The 15,596-nt window shown below is 44.1% G+C and overlaps 1 protein-coding gene across 1 annotated transcript; it reads right to left on the bottom strand.

Moving 5' to 3' along the window:
* Nucleotides 1–10,512: 10,512 nt before the first annotated feature.
* LOC103703780 (protein NDH-DEPENDENT CYCLIC ELECTRON FLOW 5) lies at nucleotides 10,513–13,301 on the bottom strand. The gene is made up of 3 exons (XM_008786757.4): nucleotides 12,727–13,301; nucleotides 11,484–11,960; nucleotides 10,513–10,887 (listed from the first exon to the last, which is right to left on the bottom strand). Exons 1-3 carry the CDS (start codon nucleotides 13,231–13,233, stop codon nucleotides 10,693–10,695), a joined length of 1,179 nt encoding a protein of 392 aa, XP_008784979.2. The 5' UTR covers nucleotides 13,234–13,301; the 3' UTR covers nucleotides 10,513–10,692.
* Between the last annotated feature and the right edge of the window lie 2,295 nt (nucleotides 13,302–15,596).

Consider the following 15,596-nt stretch of genomic DNA (forward strand, 5'->3'; position numbering starts at 1 on the left):
CAGTGCACTCAGCGAGAAAGTCCGCGAGCACCTGGGCCTTGATGGCGGGCCGGGGCTGGTAGCGGATGTCGAACTCACCCAGTTCTACTGCCCACTTCACCAGCCGTCCCGCATTCTCAGGATTGCTGAGGATCTGCCGCAGTGGTTGATCGGTCAAAAGGGTGACAGAATGAGCCTGAAAATAGGGGCGAAGCCTCCTGGTCGCAGTCAGCAGCGCGAAGGCGATCTTTTCAGCCTTCGTGTACCGCGTCTCGGCATCCCGGAGGACTCGGCTGGTGTAGTACACGGGCTTCTGAAGTTTTGCCTCTTCCCGAACCAGTACTGCGCTGACTGCGGTTGGGGAGACCGCCAGGTAAAGGTAGAGCATCTCCCCCTCTTGCGGCTTGGACAGCAGGGGAGGAGACGCCATGTACTCCTTGAGCTGGTCGAACGCCACTTGACATTCAGCCGTCCAGAGGAAGTCTTTCGGGCGCTTCAACACCTTGAAGAACGGTTGGCAGCGTTCGGCCGATTTTGCCACAAATCGTCCGAGCGCGGCGACCCTTCCAGCGAGCTCCTGAACCTCCTTCACTTTGGTCGGAGGGGACATATCTTGGATGGCCTTGATTTTGTCCGGGTTGGCCTCGATCCCCCGCTGGTTGACAATGAAGCCGAGGAACCTCCCGGCCGAAGCACCAAAGGCGCACTTCGCTGGGTTTAGCTTCATACGAAACTTCCGCAAGGTGGCGAAGGTCTCCTCCAGATCCGCAATGTGCTGATCCGCATGGCGGCTCTTTACCAGCATATCGTCCACGTACACCTCCATGTTCCGGCCGATCTGCTCCTTGAAGATTTTATTGACGAGGCGCTGGTAAGTAGCGCCAGCGTTCTTCAGACCGAAGGGCATTACCTTGTAACAGTACAGCCCCCTGTCTGTTATGAAGGCCGTTTTCTCCTCGTCCTGTGGAGCCATCATTATTTGGTTGTAGCCGGAGAAGGCGTCCATGAAAGACAGCAGCTGATATCCGGAAGTCGCGTCGACCAATTGGTCTATTCGCGGAAGCGGAAAGCTATCCTTGGGGCACGCCTTGTTCAGGTCGGTGTAGTCGACGCACATCCTCCACTTCCCGCTCGTCTTCCGGACAAGTACGACGTTTGCCAGCCACTCGGGGTAGCTCACTTCCCTTATGAAACCTGCCTCCAAGAGTTTGTCTACCTCCTGGTCGACCACCCGGATCCGATCCGGGGCACAGTGTCTCTTCTTTTGCTTTACTGGTCGGTGGGTCGGGTCGACGTTGAGGGCGTGAGAAATGACCTCCGGGTCGATCCCAGGTACATCGGCCGCCGACCAGGCAAACACATCAGCATTGGCTCGGAGGAATTCCACTAACCGGAGCCGAGCTTCCAAGTCGAGGTTGGCACCGACCCGGACCGTGCGGTCCGGGCGGCCTTCTTCGAGGGGAACTTCGATTACGCCCTCGGCCGGCTCCCCGTGCCGCAAGGCCACTTCGTCTCTGGCGTCAAGGGACTCGACGCTTAGGGCCTCCATGGGCTTCTTCCCTTTGAGAGTTGCTAGGAAACACTGCCGTGCGGTTGGTTGGTCACCTCGGACCTCTCCAATCCCGGCCGCCGTGGGGAACCGCATGAGCAAATGGTAGGTAGAAACCACCGCGCGAAGGGCGTTCAGTCCGGGTCGTCCGAGGATAGCGTTGTAGGCCGAGGGGACACGGACGACCAAGAACCCGAGTCGCACCGTGGCTTCTGCGGGTGCAACGCCCGCAGTCACAGGCAGCTCAATGACACCTTCGGCCGAGATAGCGTCTCCAGTGAATCCTATGAGGGGGGTGGATGTTTTGTGCAACAATTGTCGGGACAAGCTCATCTTTTGGAAGGCCTCGTAATACAAAATATCAGCTGAGCTTCCACTATCCACAAGAACACGCCTTACATCATAGTTCGCCATAGTGAGAGAGATCACCATGGCGTCATCGTGGGGAGTCTGAACCCCCTTTACATCTTCATCACAAAAAGCGATTACATTTCCGACCCGCTGCCTCTTCGCGACGGCCACTCCTGATGCTTCCGCCGAGCCCCCTGCGTTCCTCACGGGCCGAGAGCAGCCCCCAGTGATGGTGTGGATCACTCCCGCAACGGGTCGATTCTGCTCCCGAGGCTCCTGAGGGGCCGGGTCGGCCGGACGCGGGTCTGCCGGGGGACGTCGGTCGTTTACATATCGACCGAGACGCCCTCGGCGAATGAGAGCCTCGATCTCGTCCCGAAGCTGGAAGCAGTCTTCGGTATCGTGGCCGTGGTCTCGGTGGTACTCACAGTACGCCCGAGAAGGCCTCCTCCCAGGGATCTTCTTCATCTGCCTCGGGACCGGGAGGTCCTCCCGCCCCTTGACCTCCATGAGGATCTGGGCCCGGGGGGCCAGGAGTGGGGTGTACCGGTTGAAGCGTCGGTGCGGAGAACGAGGGCGTGTGGCGCCGTGGTTCCTTGCTGGTGACGGGCTTCTGCGCCGGCGTTGAGGCGTCGGGCTCCTCCTCTGGGGTGCCTCTTTTCGCCTTTTCTTCCCGGGCTTTAGAGGGGCCTCGGCGGCCTCCTTGTTCCGGTGGGAGGCTGCCTCCTCGGCGTCTGCATACTGGTTTGCCCGAGATAACAGCTCCGGGAAGCTCCGCGGCAGGCGTTTGTCCAGGGAGAAGGTGAGTCTGCCCTTCCGGAAGCCACGCTTCAGGGCTGAGAGAGCCACTTCCTGGCTCAGGTTCCGGACCTCCAGTGTAGCCTTGTTGAAGCGGGTGAGATAATCCCGCAGGCTTTCTCCCTCGTTTTGCCGGACATCAAAGAGGGAGTCGGAGACCAGTCGCCGCCTGCTACTGACGGCGAAATGGCTGATGAAGAAGCGGGTGAACTGGTCGAAGGACTGGATGGAGTTAGACTCCAGGCCGGCGAACCATGCCCTTGCCGGGCCACGGAGGGTCGCCGGGAAGGCCTTGCAGAGGAGCGGATCCGATGCTCCATGGAGGAGCATAAGAGTCCTGAAACTCTCCACGTGGTCCCGCGGGTCCGCCGCCCCGTCGTAGGGTTCGATCGCCGGCATTTTGAACCCCGGCGGGTTCGGGGTCCGCAGGATCCTCGAGGCAAGCGCCGGCTGGGAGGAGATCTCCAAGTCAGCGAAGGGATCTTTGGAGTGGCCCTTCAGGACCTGGAGTTGTCTGTGGAGATCGTCCACCCGCCGGTCCAGGGAGCGCGACCGGTGGGTGGGGGACAAGGAGCGGCGCGAGGGGGACCGACTGGAGTGCGGGCCCCTCGAGGACTGGGGTGTCTGAGAACGCGCCCGGGTCCGCCTCTCGTACCCCGCACAGCTCCGATGAGAAGGTCCTGGCAGAATGGACCGCACTCGAGAATCCTCCTCGCGCCGGCGCTCCTCTCCATGGGAGAGGAAGGAGCGCGGGTTGTGAGGAAGAGGCGAGTGCTCGGGGGGCAGCGGCTCCTGAGCCCGTTGCGGCACCCGAGAGATCACACCCTGCAGATTCTGCACTGCCTCCGCGAGGGTGCGAACCTGCTGGGCTAGCTGGTCGAACTGAGCAGCTTCGACCGTCTGAATGGGAGAAGGGGCGGTGGAATGCTGCTGAGAGTGCGTTGGGGACGCAGCAGCCTCTCGGCCGGAGGCGCGAGAGGCTCCGCGACCGGAAGCATTGGAAGCTCCACGACCACCTCGCCGTGCCATTACGATCGTTCTAAGATTCGGGCCCTCCTTCTAGCGCCAACTGTTGCTGGTGGTCCAAACCGAGAACGATTGGCACTGCGGTGTGAACGGGGTTCCGTCTGAGTTGTCTTGGTTGGTGTTGGTTGCGCTCCACCTTCCGCCAAGAAACCTGCAAACAAGCCTTGCACCACCACCAGGGTGGTGATGGCCCTCCGACGGTCAAGTCAGAGGAGATTGGAGGAGGAGGAGAGGTGATAATCGCAAGTAAGAGAGTGCTCTGGGAGATATTGCTCACCTCCCCCCCCTTTCTCCCCCCAGCCGCATATATACCTGGCTGGGGGGTCTCTCAGGGGGGTTCGTTATCGTGGGGCACGATGGTGTGGCCACTGACATGGCCGTTACAGGGCGTCGTGGAGCAGCACCGGGTACGGCCACGTCAGGGCATAGTGGGGCTCCGCTTTGTACGGCTGATGCAGGAGATCGTGGAGCAGCATCGGATACAGCCGTTGCAGGGAGTAGTGGAGCAGGAGGCCGCGGCGTGCCTCTGGGGAATAGCCTGTCGTTATCAAGAGATCTCCGACTCGGGGTCGGAGCGCTGGATCAAGGGGCAGCCGACTCGGGGTCGGGCTGCGGAGCCGAGGATATCCGACTCGGGGTCGGATTGCTGGATCAAAGGGCAGCCGACTCGGGGTCGGGCTGCGGAGCCGAGGACGTCCGACTCGGGGTCGGAGCGCTGGATCAAAGGGCAGCCGACTCGGGGTCGGGCTGCGGAGCCGAGGATGTCCGACTCGGGGTCGGAGCGCTGGATCAAAGGGCAGCCGACTCGGGGTCGGGCTGCGGAGCCGAGGATGTCCGACTCGGGGTCGGATTGCTGGATCAAAGGGCAGCCGTAGTCTTCCTGGGCGCGCGTGCCGGTCACGTGGGGCATGGCGGCTTATTTCCCCCGTAACATGTATCATCATCTTATTAATTTCTTGGATGATTCATAGACACATAAATAATATGAATGAAAAGATGCCTTTTATTTATTCAATAATAAATAGTCAAGTACAAAATTATGTCCCTAGAATTAACAATGTGTCAGCCAGATTGGCTTCTAGGGCATACATCTAACACCTTTACCTTTTTTTTTGATTTTATTTTTGAGAAGGCAGCATCGAAGGCCAACCCTGTCAAGTGCTCCCCACATGTGGGCTCCACTGCATGGGGTATTAATAATACCAAGCAGCGGACCACCACGACTTCCCTCAATCGCTCTCCCCAGAAGCGAGAGCGAGACGAGCACGGCGATGCTCTCCCCAGCACCCAAGCAGCCGAGACCGAGCGCGCCAATGCACCACCTCCCCTCCCTCCCGGGCCATGACTATTCTTCCCTCCTCCTCCCCAAAGGAGGGAGTCGTTTCCCTCCCCCAAGCCCATTCACTGCCTAAGGGAGATATAAATATATAGATATATCCTAATGCTAATTTCCTGCACTGCCACTCAAAGGTTCCGACATAGTCTCTCACCATTTTAGTCGCTCTAAACATACATATGCCTTCTTATTACATGCAATCATATACTTGTTCGCACCTAAAGACTAGATAGGATCGCTCATCTTCATGAGCGGAATAAAGTTCGGCAAAAAATAATAAAAATAATAAATATCAAAATATTATATATATATATATATATATATATATATGTATGTATGTATGTATGTATATGTATACACGCATATATGTGTGTGGAAATTAATTACATAAAAATATTTTGAGCTTCAGTGTAATTCTACTTCTGAATTTTGGTAGCAGGAATATGCATTTCTTGAAAAGCCTTTCTGGTAGAAGCATAGAGCACTTGAACTAGGTTGGTTGGATCCACATCAGTATCAATGCATTCTCAGCAAGGAGCACAGAGAAAACAAACTTCTTGTCCTGTAAAATAGACATAAACTATACCGGGTGTTTGTAAAGAATCCAGTATCTACAAAGTTGATTGCATAAATACATCCTAAACATATCATCAGTTACTAGTTTACTCTCCTAAAAGGAAGGGGGAAAAGTATACATTTTGTTCAGAAATGTGCTCTTAGGGCCTTCATGCCATCCCAAACATCATCAATAACATATACGGTTAGGATTGGATAATCTAGAAATTCTCAAAGAATTTGCAATATCTTTCCTAGATGAACTTAAGGGATGGTCCACACAACAGGATACATTATCACCACACTGACGAATTTTGAATTAATTTAACAAGTAAAAACAAAATTCTATTATGGTAAAATTTGGAAAGAGCAAGAAGTGGAGTTCTAACTTTTTCAAATAAGCATATATTTATATACTAATTATTCTCCAACAATGTACCTAAACATGTGTTTTTCATCACTAAGCAAAGCATACACAGGAACCAACTCATAATCCGATTGAAGTGAACCCCTGAGATGAAAAGAGTACTTCTATTCAGTAGGAACTCACAAGTCAAAAAATATTCCCACTAAAGCAGAGGTTTTGGAAGGTAAAGGATACTTGAGTATCTCAGCTGTTGTTTGAAGACCACTGGCTACTCGGCTACTGAAAGCTTTGCAGCAATGCAGTCAAGATAAGGCTATTTTAGACTTTTAGATGTTTGGGACTATCAAGCACTTATGTCCCCTGGTGCAAATATCCGCCGCAACATCACCATGGATACTTTCTTCCCCCGAAGAACTCATATTCTCTCCCTCAACCTCCCTCTTATCCTCACCAAAATCCAACAAACAACTTTCTGATTCCTCCAAAATCAAGCCTGGATTTTCACCAAAGGCATTGCCTTTTTCACCAAATTCAGCAGCATCGCCGTCAGAATCCATCAGAGAAGCATCGGATTCGTCGCCAAAACCGGAATTTTTTATCGATCGCAGCCTCACCGGATTCAGAAATCGACACGCTGTCCGACTCCACAAAATTAAAGCTAGCACTTTTGCCATCCTCCTCTCCGGATACCACCTCACCGCCGGACAAGAAGAATCTATTGTTCTGGTCGTGGGAGCCGGTGGGGAGAATCCATCTGAATGGAATCGGGTTTGGAGGTGGGATTTAGGTTAGAATTTCAGAAGGACATTGGGGATGGAATGGAAGAGGCCTCCGATCGAGGAGGATCGCAGAAGGAAAACCCTAGCTGTTGTGGATCTCCACATCTCTCTTCTCCTCTGTGATGTGGAGATTTTATGTTATTGAACACTAGAAATTTTGAATAGCAATTGTTTTTGTTGTTATTTATGAACTGTTATGGTGGGGTAGTGGCTAGATAATGATTGGATTTGTGTACATTAGCGAGGTCATGATAAAAATCTGCAAAACATTATAAGGGTCATTATGTAGAACTTTATTCCTTAGGAGCACAAATCTGAAGAACCATCTTAATTGGTATCAACCAAAGGGTTACAGTAGCAAAATATAACATGAACTTCACATGTCATACTTGATCATACTTTGATGCCTATCTCACTTGCTAATTAATGACGGTCATGCCAAGATCAAGGATACTAGTTAGAGCTAGAATCAAGCGGGCTGGGTCGGGCCAGGCCCTTAGTTGAGTATGACTCAAAATTGTCAAAATCTCACCCTAGCCCTAGCCCTGTCTTAGCCCAAAACCCAATCAGGTTGACCTAACCCAACTGGGATGAAGGACTAGGCTGACCCAATCCATCCTTGTTGCCCTCGTTGACTCTCATTATAGCAAGCTCGCTGAGCTCATTGATTGAGCACAACCAAGCAGGTCGACCTCACCGCCATGGTCCATCCGGACATGGTGGTCCTCCCCAACGGCGTGATCCACAGCATCGAGTGGGAGGTGGAGAAGGTGACCGAAGCAAATACTCTTATGGGCTTGCTGATGTCTTTGATGAAGCACAATAGTATAATCACCGAGTTTTATGCAAGGTCGCTTATGCGATCTGGCTCACAGATATTATCAGTTGGTGCTGCAAAGAGTAATTCCCAGCAGCATCTCTCAACCATTCAGATGATTAACTTCTTGATGAAGTGTGTAAAATCCAAGGAGTATCTCTCCAGAGCCTAGTAAAGTAGTCCATGTCATGGAGCAATGCCAAAGTGATCGCATACCATTTGTCAGGAATGCAGCGTTTGAGGCATTACAGACTGCAAAGATGATAGTTGGACAAAAAGATCTAAACATGCAATTGTTTCTTTCGAGGATGGCTTTTATATCAAAGCTTGCTTGGAAAGCAATAATGCAAAAGTTGAGTTAGAGCAGTCTGGCGACAGCGAGATGAGTGACACAAACAAGAGAAGTCAGAGGCATTTTCTGGATTTATATAGAGCAGTGCCACAAGCGCGGTAACAAGAGATACTACCCCTAGTCCTCATGTATGCGAGTTGGAGAATATTGAATTTATTGATTAACTGTGTTATGTTCAGAGAAAATAAAGACTCGCAACGAATTTATTGGTCTTCCAGAATTTCTTACTACAGCTTATAATTAAGGGTTTGTTTGAATGATTGGACTGGAAATTTTATTGGATTCGTGGATTGGGCTAATACAACTAGCAAAATTATAGAATTATGGATTGGGTTAAGCCTATATTCATAAGTATCTAGGAATAGCTTTGGAGTGGGCTGGCTCAAATCCCATAGGGAGAAAAAAGCAAAAAATTCCTATTAAGGTCTATTTTAACTCCATGGAAGCTCATGTGGTCCATCGAAAACTTAGCTTATGTTGGTTCTGAAGACCCTGAGCAACAACACATTCGGACACTTGGAAGTCCATGTTCGGGTAAAGTGGAATGGAATCCAATAGTAGCATAAAATGGAGATAATCATGCACGTAACTTAAAATTTGGGGTGGTAGAGAAAAATATTGAGAAAATGAGATTGTTGGGCACTGAATCAGTGCCATCCACTTGTGATGTTACTGAAAATAGTGTTTGCAAAGTATGCAGAGAAGATTGTACAGTTAATTTTAAGGTTCTGGCTGAAAGAAAGAAAAGGGTTAAGCGTAGAATAGCAGTTATAGGACTTATTTCGGGCTTTTTTCCTTGATTCTTGTTGCTATTATTTTGTCAGCAGTATGAACTGACAATGATGAGCTTTTCTTTGATGTCGTTCCAATATAATGTCTCCTTGCAGGCTTTATATTATATTGTTGTATGGTCCACTCATTATATGCTGAAATTGATGAACAATTCTAAATAATGATTGTGTAGTTTAAACCGGTTAAATGCTTTACTTGCGCGCTTGATATAATTGAACTATGCTATATAGAATTGAAGTTCTGTCTTTGTTGCAGTTGGGAGGCATGTATTGGGGCTTTATATGACAAGGACTCAAAACAAATTAATTGCTTAAAAACTTTCCTCCATTCATGAAGTTGCTTAAAAGTGATTTATCTATAAATTGGTGCTCAAAAGGTTAGAAGCATTATAAACGTAAAAACTTGTGTGGGCGTGTCTTTGGTCCCACATCGGCTACATACTAGGTAAATCTTGGGGGTGCTTATACAAGATCAAGGAACTCAAGTAATACCATACAATTAGCCTTTTTTAATTACAAATAGTATCAGAGCAGATCTAGCCCATAACCTATGTAGATTAGAAGACACTGCAATAGAAGTCCATTAGGCTGACCGCAAGCTGATTGTGATACTTGCGAATGGATTTGAATGGATTTGTACTCTTAGTATGGTGAGATGCTAGAGCTTAAACGAAGAGAGTATGTATGAACCTGTCGAGCATATATTTAGCCCCATATCGGCTATGCTCTAGGTAGATATTGGATACTTTTATAAGACCAAGAAATTCAAATAATACTTTCTGATTAGCCTTTTTGGATGTTTAGCAGCACCTCTATTTGCAAGATCTTTTGTCTTCAAATAATTGATGATATTTTATAAAACACATTGTTAAAGGGAATTTTAGTCATGTTCAGCTATTCCTTTCTTCAATGCAATAGCTACAGTGCCGATGATTAATCTATTGTTGAGTTACCTGTCAAGCTACTGAAAAAGGATACTGAATAAGGATAAGGGCTGCATCCAACATAATCCAGAAAAATATATGATAGTACCTGCCCTAAGAATATATAGCCAACCATCAGAATTAGCAAAATCTCTGCATCAGTTGTCCCAAATGTTAAAATACCAAAATGCTTGTTGCAAATGTTAATCTCCTAGATTCAATAGGTTTTAGTTCCAAAAGTTGATGTGATTCTAGGACTCTTTATTATTTTTGCTTCCTTCGTACGTTATTTATGCTTCTTTTGTAAACTAAATTTTTCATTCTTTTTATTATTTATGAAACTATATGTTTTTGTTAAGTGTATATAGAAACATCTACTTGGTCATATCCTAAACATGAAATCCTGCACTGCCTGTTATGACTAATTATGGTTTCATTCCTTTCTGTTGAGGAATTATAGTCCTACATCAAATAGGTTAAGGACTCTTGTGGTGCTTATATACTTAAGGTTCACCTATCTGAATGTCTGAATGTTTAGATAGGATCTTAACAAAGTATTAGAGCCCACCGACTAGTCTTGCCTACCAAGATTTACCCACTCTCACTTGGTAATCCACGTATCATCTCCTGTTTGGGGTTCCGTCCCTCGGGCTCTATACGTGCGATGAGGTTAAGAACTTAAATGCCTAGGTTGTCAGATAGGATGTTAACACTCATTATTCAATATCTTGGTCTCCTCAACTCTGTCATAATGTATAGCATCCTATTTTATGTTAGCGTGATCTCACTCGCACTTCAAGCTTCCCAGTTACCCCTATTACCAATTTACCTTTTTTCTCAAATCTACTTTAAAACAGCAAGAAATTTTATCACTCTCGAAGAAATGAGGGGAAAAAAAGAGAAAATTTAAGAACTTCTGAGAGTTCTATAGTAATAATAAAAAAAAAAACACCGAACATGTAAGTAGCCTTTCAAATGACATAGCAGACAAATTTTGGTAGTAATTAGCAGCAACCTTGTTCTAAATGAAAGAAGAAGGCCCCTCACAATCTCTATTCTTTAGCATGACTTACAGGTTTGGATTATACAAGTACTGAGCTCCACTCCATGTGCCTCCAGGACCCAAAACTAGAGGTGTCAATGTAGCAGATGGTCCTATGCACACATATGCATATTTGCCATACCACTCATAGTTTGATCCAGGGCTGAAGACATAAAACTCATCAAACCCTCCCTTTCGAATTACGACTGAATTTCGTCTTCCCTGCATCATCAAAAAAGAAAAAGAGATATAATTCATCAAATTAGCAAAGAATTTTTTTTTTATTTAAACAAAAGCAAATTGTAAATGATCCCCTCTATATGAGGTTGGCTTGGAGTATCCATTGATCCCTAGGATGAAAAATAAAACATCAATCTTCTTAATATTATCATGCTAAACAAATCATATATATATATATATATATATATGAAAGCCCTTGAGCCCTTGAGACGAGAATCCAACTGTGGTCTCATAGGTGCTTTTAGCAATCCACAGGGTTATAAACCTCATACTTCCTTGCATGAGGGAGGAAAAAGGGAGATGCTTGAATACTTCCTTTTTATATTTTATGCTCTTACTACTTAGCTTTGGACTTTTCTTTCTTGAAACATATACCTTGATATTTAAGTTTCTTTTTTTGCATTTCTATTTCCTTTGTCAAATTTGTTTCTAACTTCCCCTTAAAGCGATTATTGTCAAGGCTTACAACACCCATCCAATTCTTGGTGTTCTAACTTTTTCCTTAGAATAATAGCAGCACCTATAAATACTTATTTAATATTAACATAAGAAATTCCGGATATTGGTTAGCTCGTTACCCTGTCAATAATTGTGAACTCTCTAGGTGCATTGGAGTAAATCCTACTCATTCTCTCTGTCATATGTGCATAATCATCATCTTCCTCTCCCTCTGATTCTTCTATTTTGAACCATTCATTCATTGGTTCATGATCCTTCTCGTCTTCAATTTCCTGTCTGGAGAACACTGCTTGAAGTGTTTTCTGAGCTAGGGATTGGCTTGAATTTGAGGTTCCCTTTCTGCTGGTGTCTGGAGGAACAATGCTGAATCCTGACGACTTTGGCTGTTTGCTGCGGTAATTTGAGCCTTGTAGCCCAACAGCATAAGTTGCATCAGGTGTGCTTACTTTGAGATGGCTTATTACAGAGCCAGACAATTGGATAGATGATGATTTAGTGTTGTTGATGGTAAACTCTGAGCCTAGGATATCTTGATGAAGTGTCACCAGGCATTTGACTTCAATCATGTTCTCTGGAGCAACAGATACAAGCTCCACCTGGCATTGAATACTGCAGAAAATCAGATACAAGCATATGAATAAAGCATAGGATTTAGAGTAGGACCATGAAATAGTTGATAACTTGGTGTAACTTTTAGAATGAAACCACTGTCATTTGCTTAATTATAGCGCAGGAAACAAGTTCGAAAAGCTGCATGTAACATGAGCAGAGCTCAATTTATATTGAATAAAGCAAATGAAGATTGAATCCCCAATCCCCCACCACACCCCCTCAGGAGAAGAAAAAAAAAAAACAGCAGCAGATGCGCTCCTAAAAGCTGCATCAAAATCTCCCTTGACTAGTGGATTGTGTTATATTGGAAAATGGTAAGAACTCTTGACTCTTAAAAGACCCATGTCACTCATTTGTGGACAAATCCTACTGTTACATGTAGCTGATGAAATGAAGATGCTGGCGTTTGCATTTTTTATATGAAGTACTTAAAAAATGAAATAAAATGATAAAAATCATTTTTTATGATTCAATGGCAGTCCAACATCATTACAGTGAAAAGAGAAGTTTTTTTTTTTCTTCCCAAGAATTACAGGGATGGGTTCAGTATATTCTCAAATTTTGGCCTCAGAAGATTTGGAAAATGAAAACTTATTTTTCCTACTTAAATGTTGAGGATAGCATAACTTTAACCAGCATGATCCAATTGGCCTTGCATCCAAATCTTCTATCTTTCCTAAATTTAACCATATGTTCTTAAGACGTGCCTACAAGGAGAAAAAGAATGAAATCGAAGATCGAAGAACCTGCCTGAATAGATTCTTGAGGACTTCCTCTAACATTTTGAAGAGACCAAGTGCTTGGCGACCATGGAATTCCACCATCATTCGCAAGCTTGAAATCTGCGGACACCCCTCCTCGGATAACTGTTTCGCCATTTTTGCCTTGGTACACAGCTGTTTGCAGCACTTCCATGGTGGCTCCGTGCCACATGAGCGGCCTGTATGATGTTATCAGGCCACTTGGCAGCACCACATTGGCAACACTACCATTGTCCAGTGCCATCTTGATGACACAACCATCACCAATACCTTCAAAGCTGACTCCATGACCGCTGAATTCTTTCTTCAGGTAATCCACATTGACCCGGGAGGCTACGCTTGAAGCCAACGCTAGCAAGGAGCGGATTCTCTTGTGTCTGTGACACTGAGGATCGACAAGAATGTGCGTATGAAAGGTTTTTGGATGCTTCAGTGGGTTTGAAGGGCGAAGAGAAGTAGAGTTGAGAAAGAAGGCAGACATGCTTGCCTTTGCCATTGTCTTCTCTAGTTCTTGTACTTGGAAATCTTCGAGTTAGTGAGACACTGAGCCTTATCTGCAAGTTTCTCAAGTTAGTGGTATTGTTCGGTCCAGAAGATTTTTTAAGGTGGGCAGGAATGGATAACTCGTTTTGTATTTTTGTGGGAAAGAGTGGCCTTTTCAGATATTTGTGATGTGCTTTTCATTGCAAGTGGACCCTAGACCTCAAACTAATAACTTGGCCTTTTATTTTGCCGAAATGCCTTCTTTCCACCCATCTAATACGTCTCAAATTTAACTTTAGACCTCTCACTAAGTTTTCAGGACTGCAAGGTCTAGATTGGTTTGTAACAAGTGGAGCTGAACCAATTTGAGAAATAAAAAAAGAATGCTCGTCTGCAGTGGGCTAACTAGTGAACAGGAGTGGTGGCAACCAGTTTCCTACTGGGTAGTCTGGTCTGGTCCGCATCATTTAGTGAAAGCATTGTGACCATTGCATGTTAACCTCATCATTCGGTTACTATATATATATGGCTTTAATATTTACATATTAACATTCAACATAATTGATTCAGATGGGTAAGAATTGGAGTTACTTTGACCTATGTTTGTTTTGTTGCTTATGGTGAATATAGAGGAATCATGGCTGACCTCCGGATTTCTAAATGTCGATATAGGATCAGTGTAACTTGCATGAATTAGTGTGGTATACTGGTGATGATTAATTATTGAATTGCCAGGCCAGCATAATCGAGGCACTTGACAAGTTAACCAAAACATGTTATTTTTTAATATAGAATAGATCAAATATGATCCCTCCTCTATGAAACATTATATGAAGTAAGTTTTATCATTTTGTTTGGTGGAGATTGTATATCAACTAAAGCTTAAAAATGAATTTTTAAATGATTTTTTATGAAAAATGGAGTAGTTATTCATTATCAAAATTTTTGATCTAAGAATATAGATTTTATCGATTGCATATGAGCAGTCATGAGCATTTGTCGAGCCAAGCCTGGCTCACATTATATCAACATAAAACAGCAAGCTCAAACCACATGCTACTCAACAAACTCAAACTAGAAATATGTAGTTGGAAAACCGACCAAATCATATGTGAAAACTACTTCAAACTGGTCTGAGAAATTTGATTCGGTTTATTGGATTGCTAGGCTAAGTAGACTTCTATCAAATGGGCTAGGCTAAATGGGCTTCACTAAACAAATGCATGGCCATCACCCACCAAGAAGAAGAAGAAGAAGACTACCAGCCAGCTGTAAGAAAGAAAACCAGTTAGAGACCTAGGGTTCGAAGGCTCAGAGGGGATTCTTGATTAGATAAGATGGAAAGATCATTCCCTCCCTTCCTCACTGATGACTCGCCTAACTAGCAATGGCTGCAGGTTGGTTGTCTGTGGAACAACAGAGCCTCTAAAGCTAACTCCACAATTGCTAGAAAAGAATACATGCACCGAAAAGGAGAAGACAAACCACTAACTAGTCACACATCATCAATGACTTAATTTTATATACACATAGATGACGAAGAGAAGAAGACTAAGGCCCTGTTTGGAGGAGCTGTTGGCAGTAGAGCTGTTAGAAATAGAGCTGTTGGAAGTAGAGCTGTTTGAAGTAGAGCTGTTATAAAAAGTTGTTTGCTGTTTGGTAACTATATTCGTAAAGTGCTGTGGTATTTTATTTTGTGTTTGGTAAACAAACTGAGAAAGTACTTTTGTATGACAAAATTACCATAAAGGACATTACATAGTATTATACAACAGAACATAATAAAATATAACATAAATTAATACATAAATATACGATATAGTATAATATTATTGTAATATAAAATAATATTATGTTAATATAGCATAATAGTAATATAATTATTAGAGTAAATTAATATTTGGTAATTTAACATAATATTAAATTATTTAACATAGCATATTAATGTATTATGATATAATGTAATATATATTATATTTATAGTATAATACAATAATAAAAGTATAAAATATTATAATTGTTAGTATAAATTAATTTTTCATAATATAACATAATATTAAATTATTTAAAATAACATATTAATGTATTATAATGTAATGTAATATAATACAATATTTATAGTATAATACAATAATAAAGGTATAAAAAATTATAATTATTATTATAAATTAATTTTTCATAATATAACATAATATTAAATTATTTAAAATAACATATTAATGTATTATAATGTAATATAATATAATATAATATTTATAGTATAATACAATAATAAAGTTATAAAATATTATAATTATTAGTATAAATTAATTTTCCATAATATAACATAAGATTAAATTTATTTAACATAACATATTAATGTATTATGATATAATA

This window comes from Phoenix dactylifera, chromosome 11, assembly GCF_009389715.1.
Source record: "Phoenix dactylifera cultivar Barhee BC4 chromosome 11, palm_55x_up_171113_PBpolish2nd_filt_p, whole genome shotgun sequence".
In the NCBI taxonomy this organism is placed as follows: Eukaryota; Viridiplantae; Streptophyta; class Magnoliopsida; order Arecales; family Arecaceae; genus Phoenix; species Phoenix dactylifera.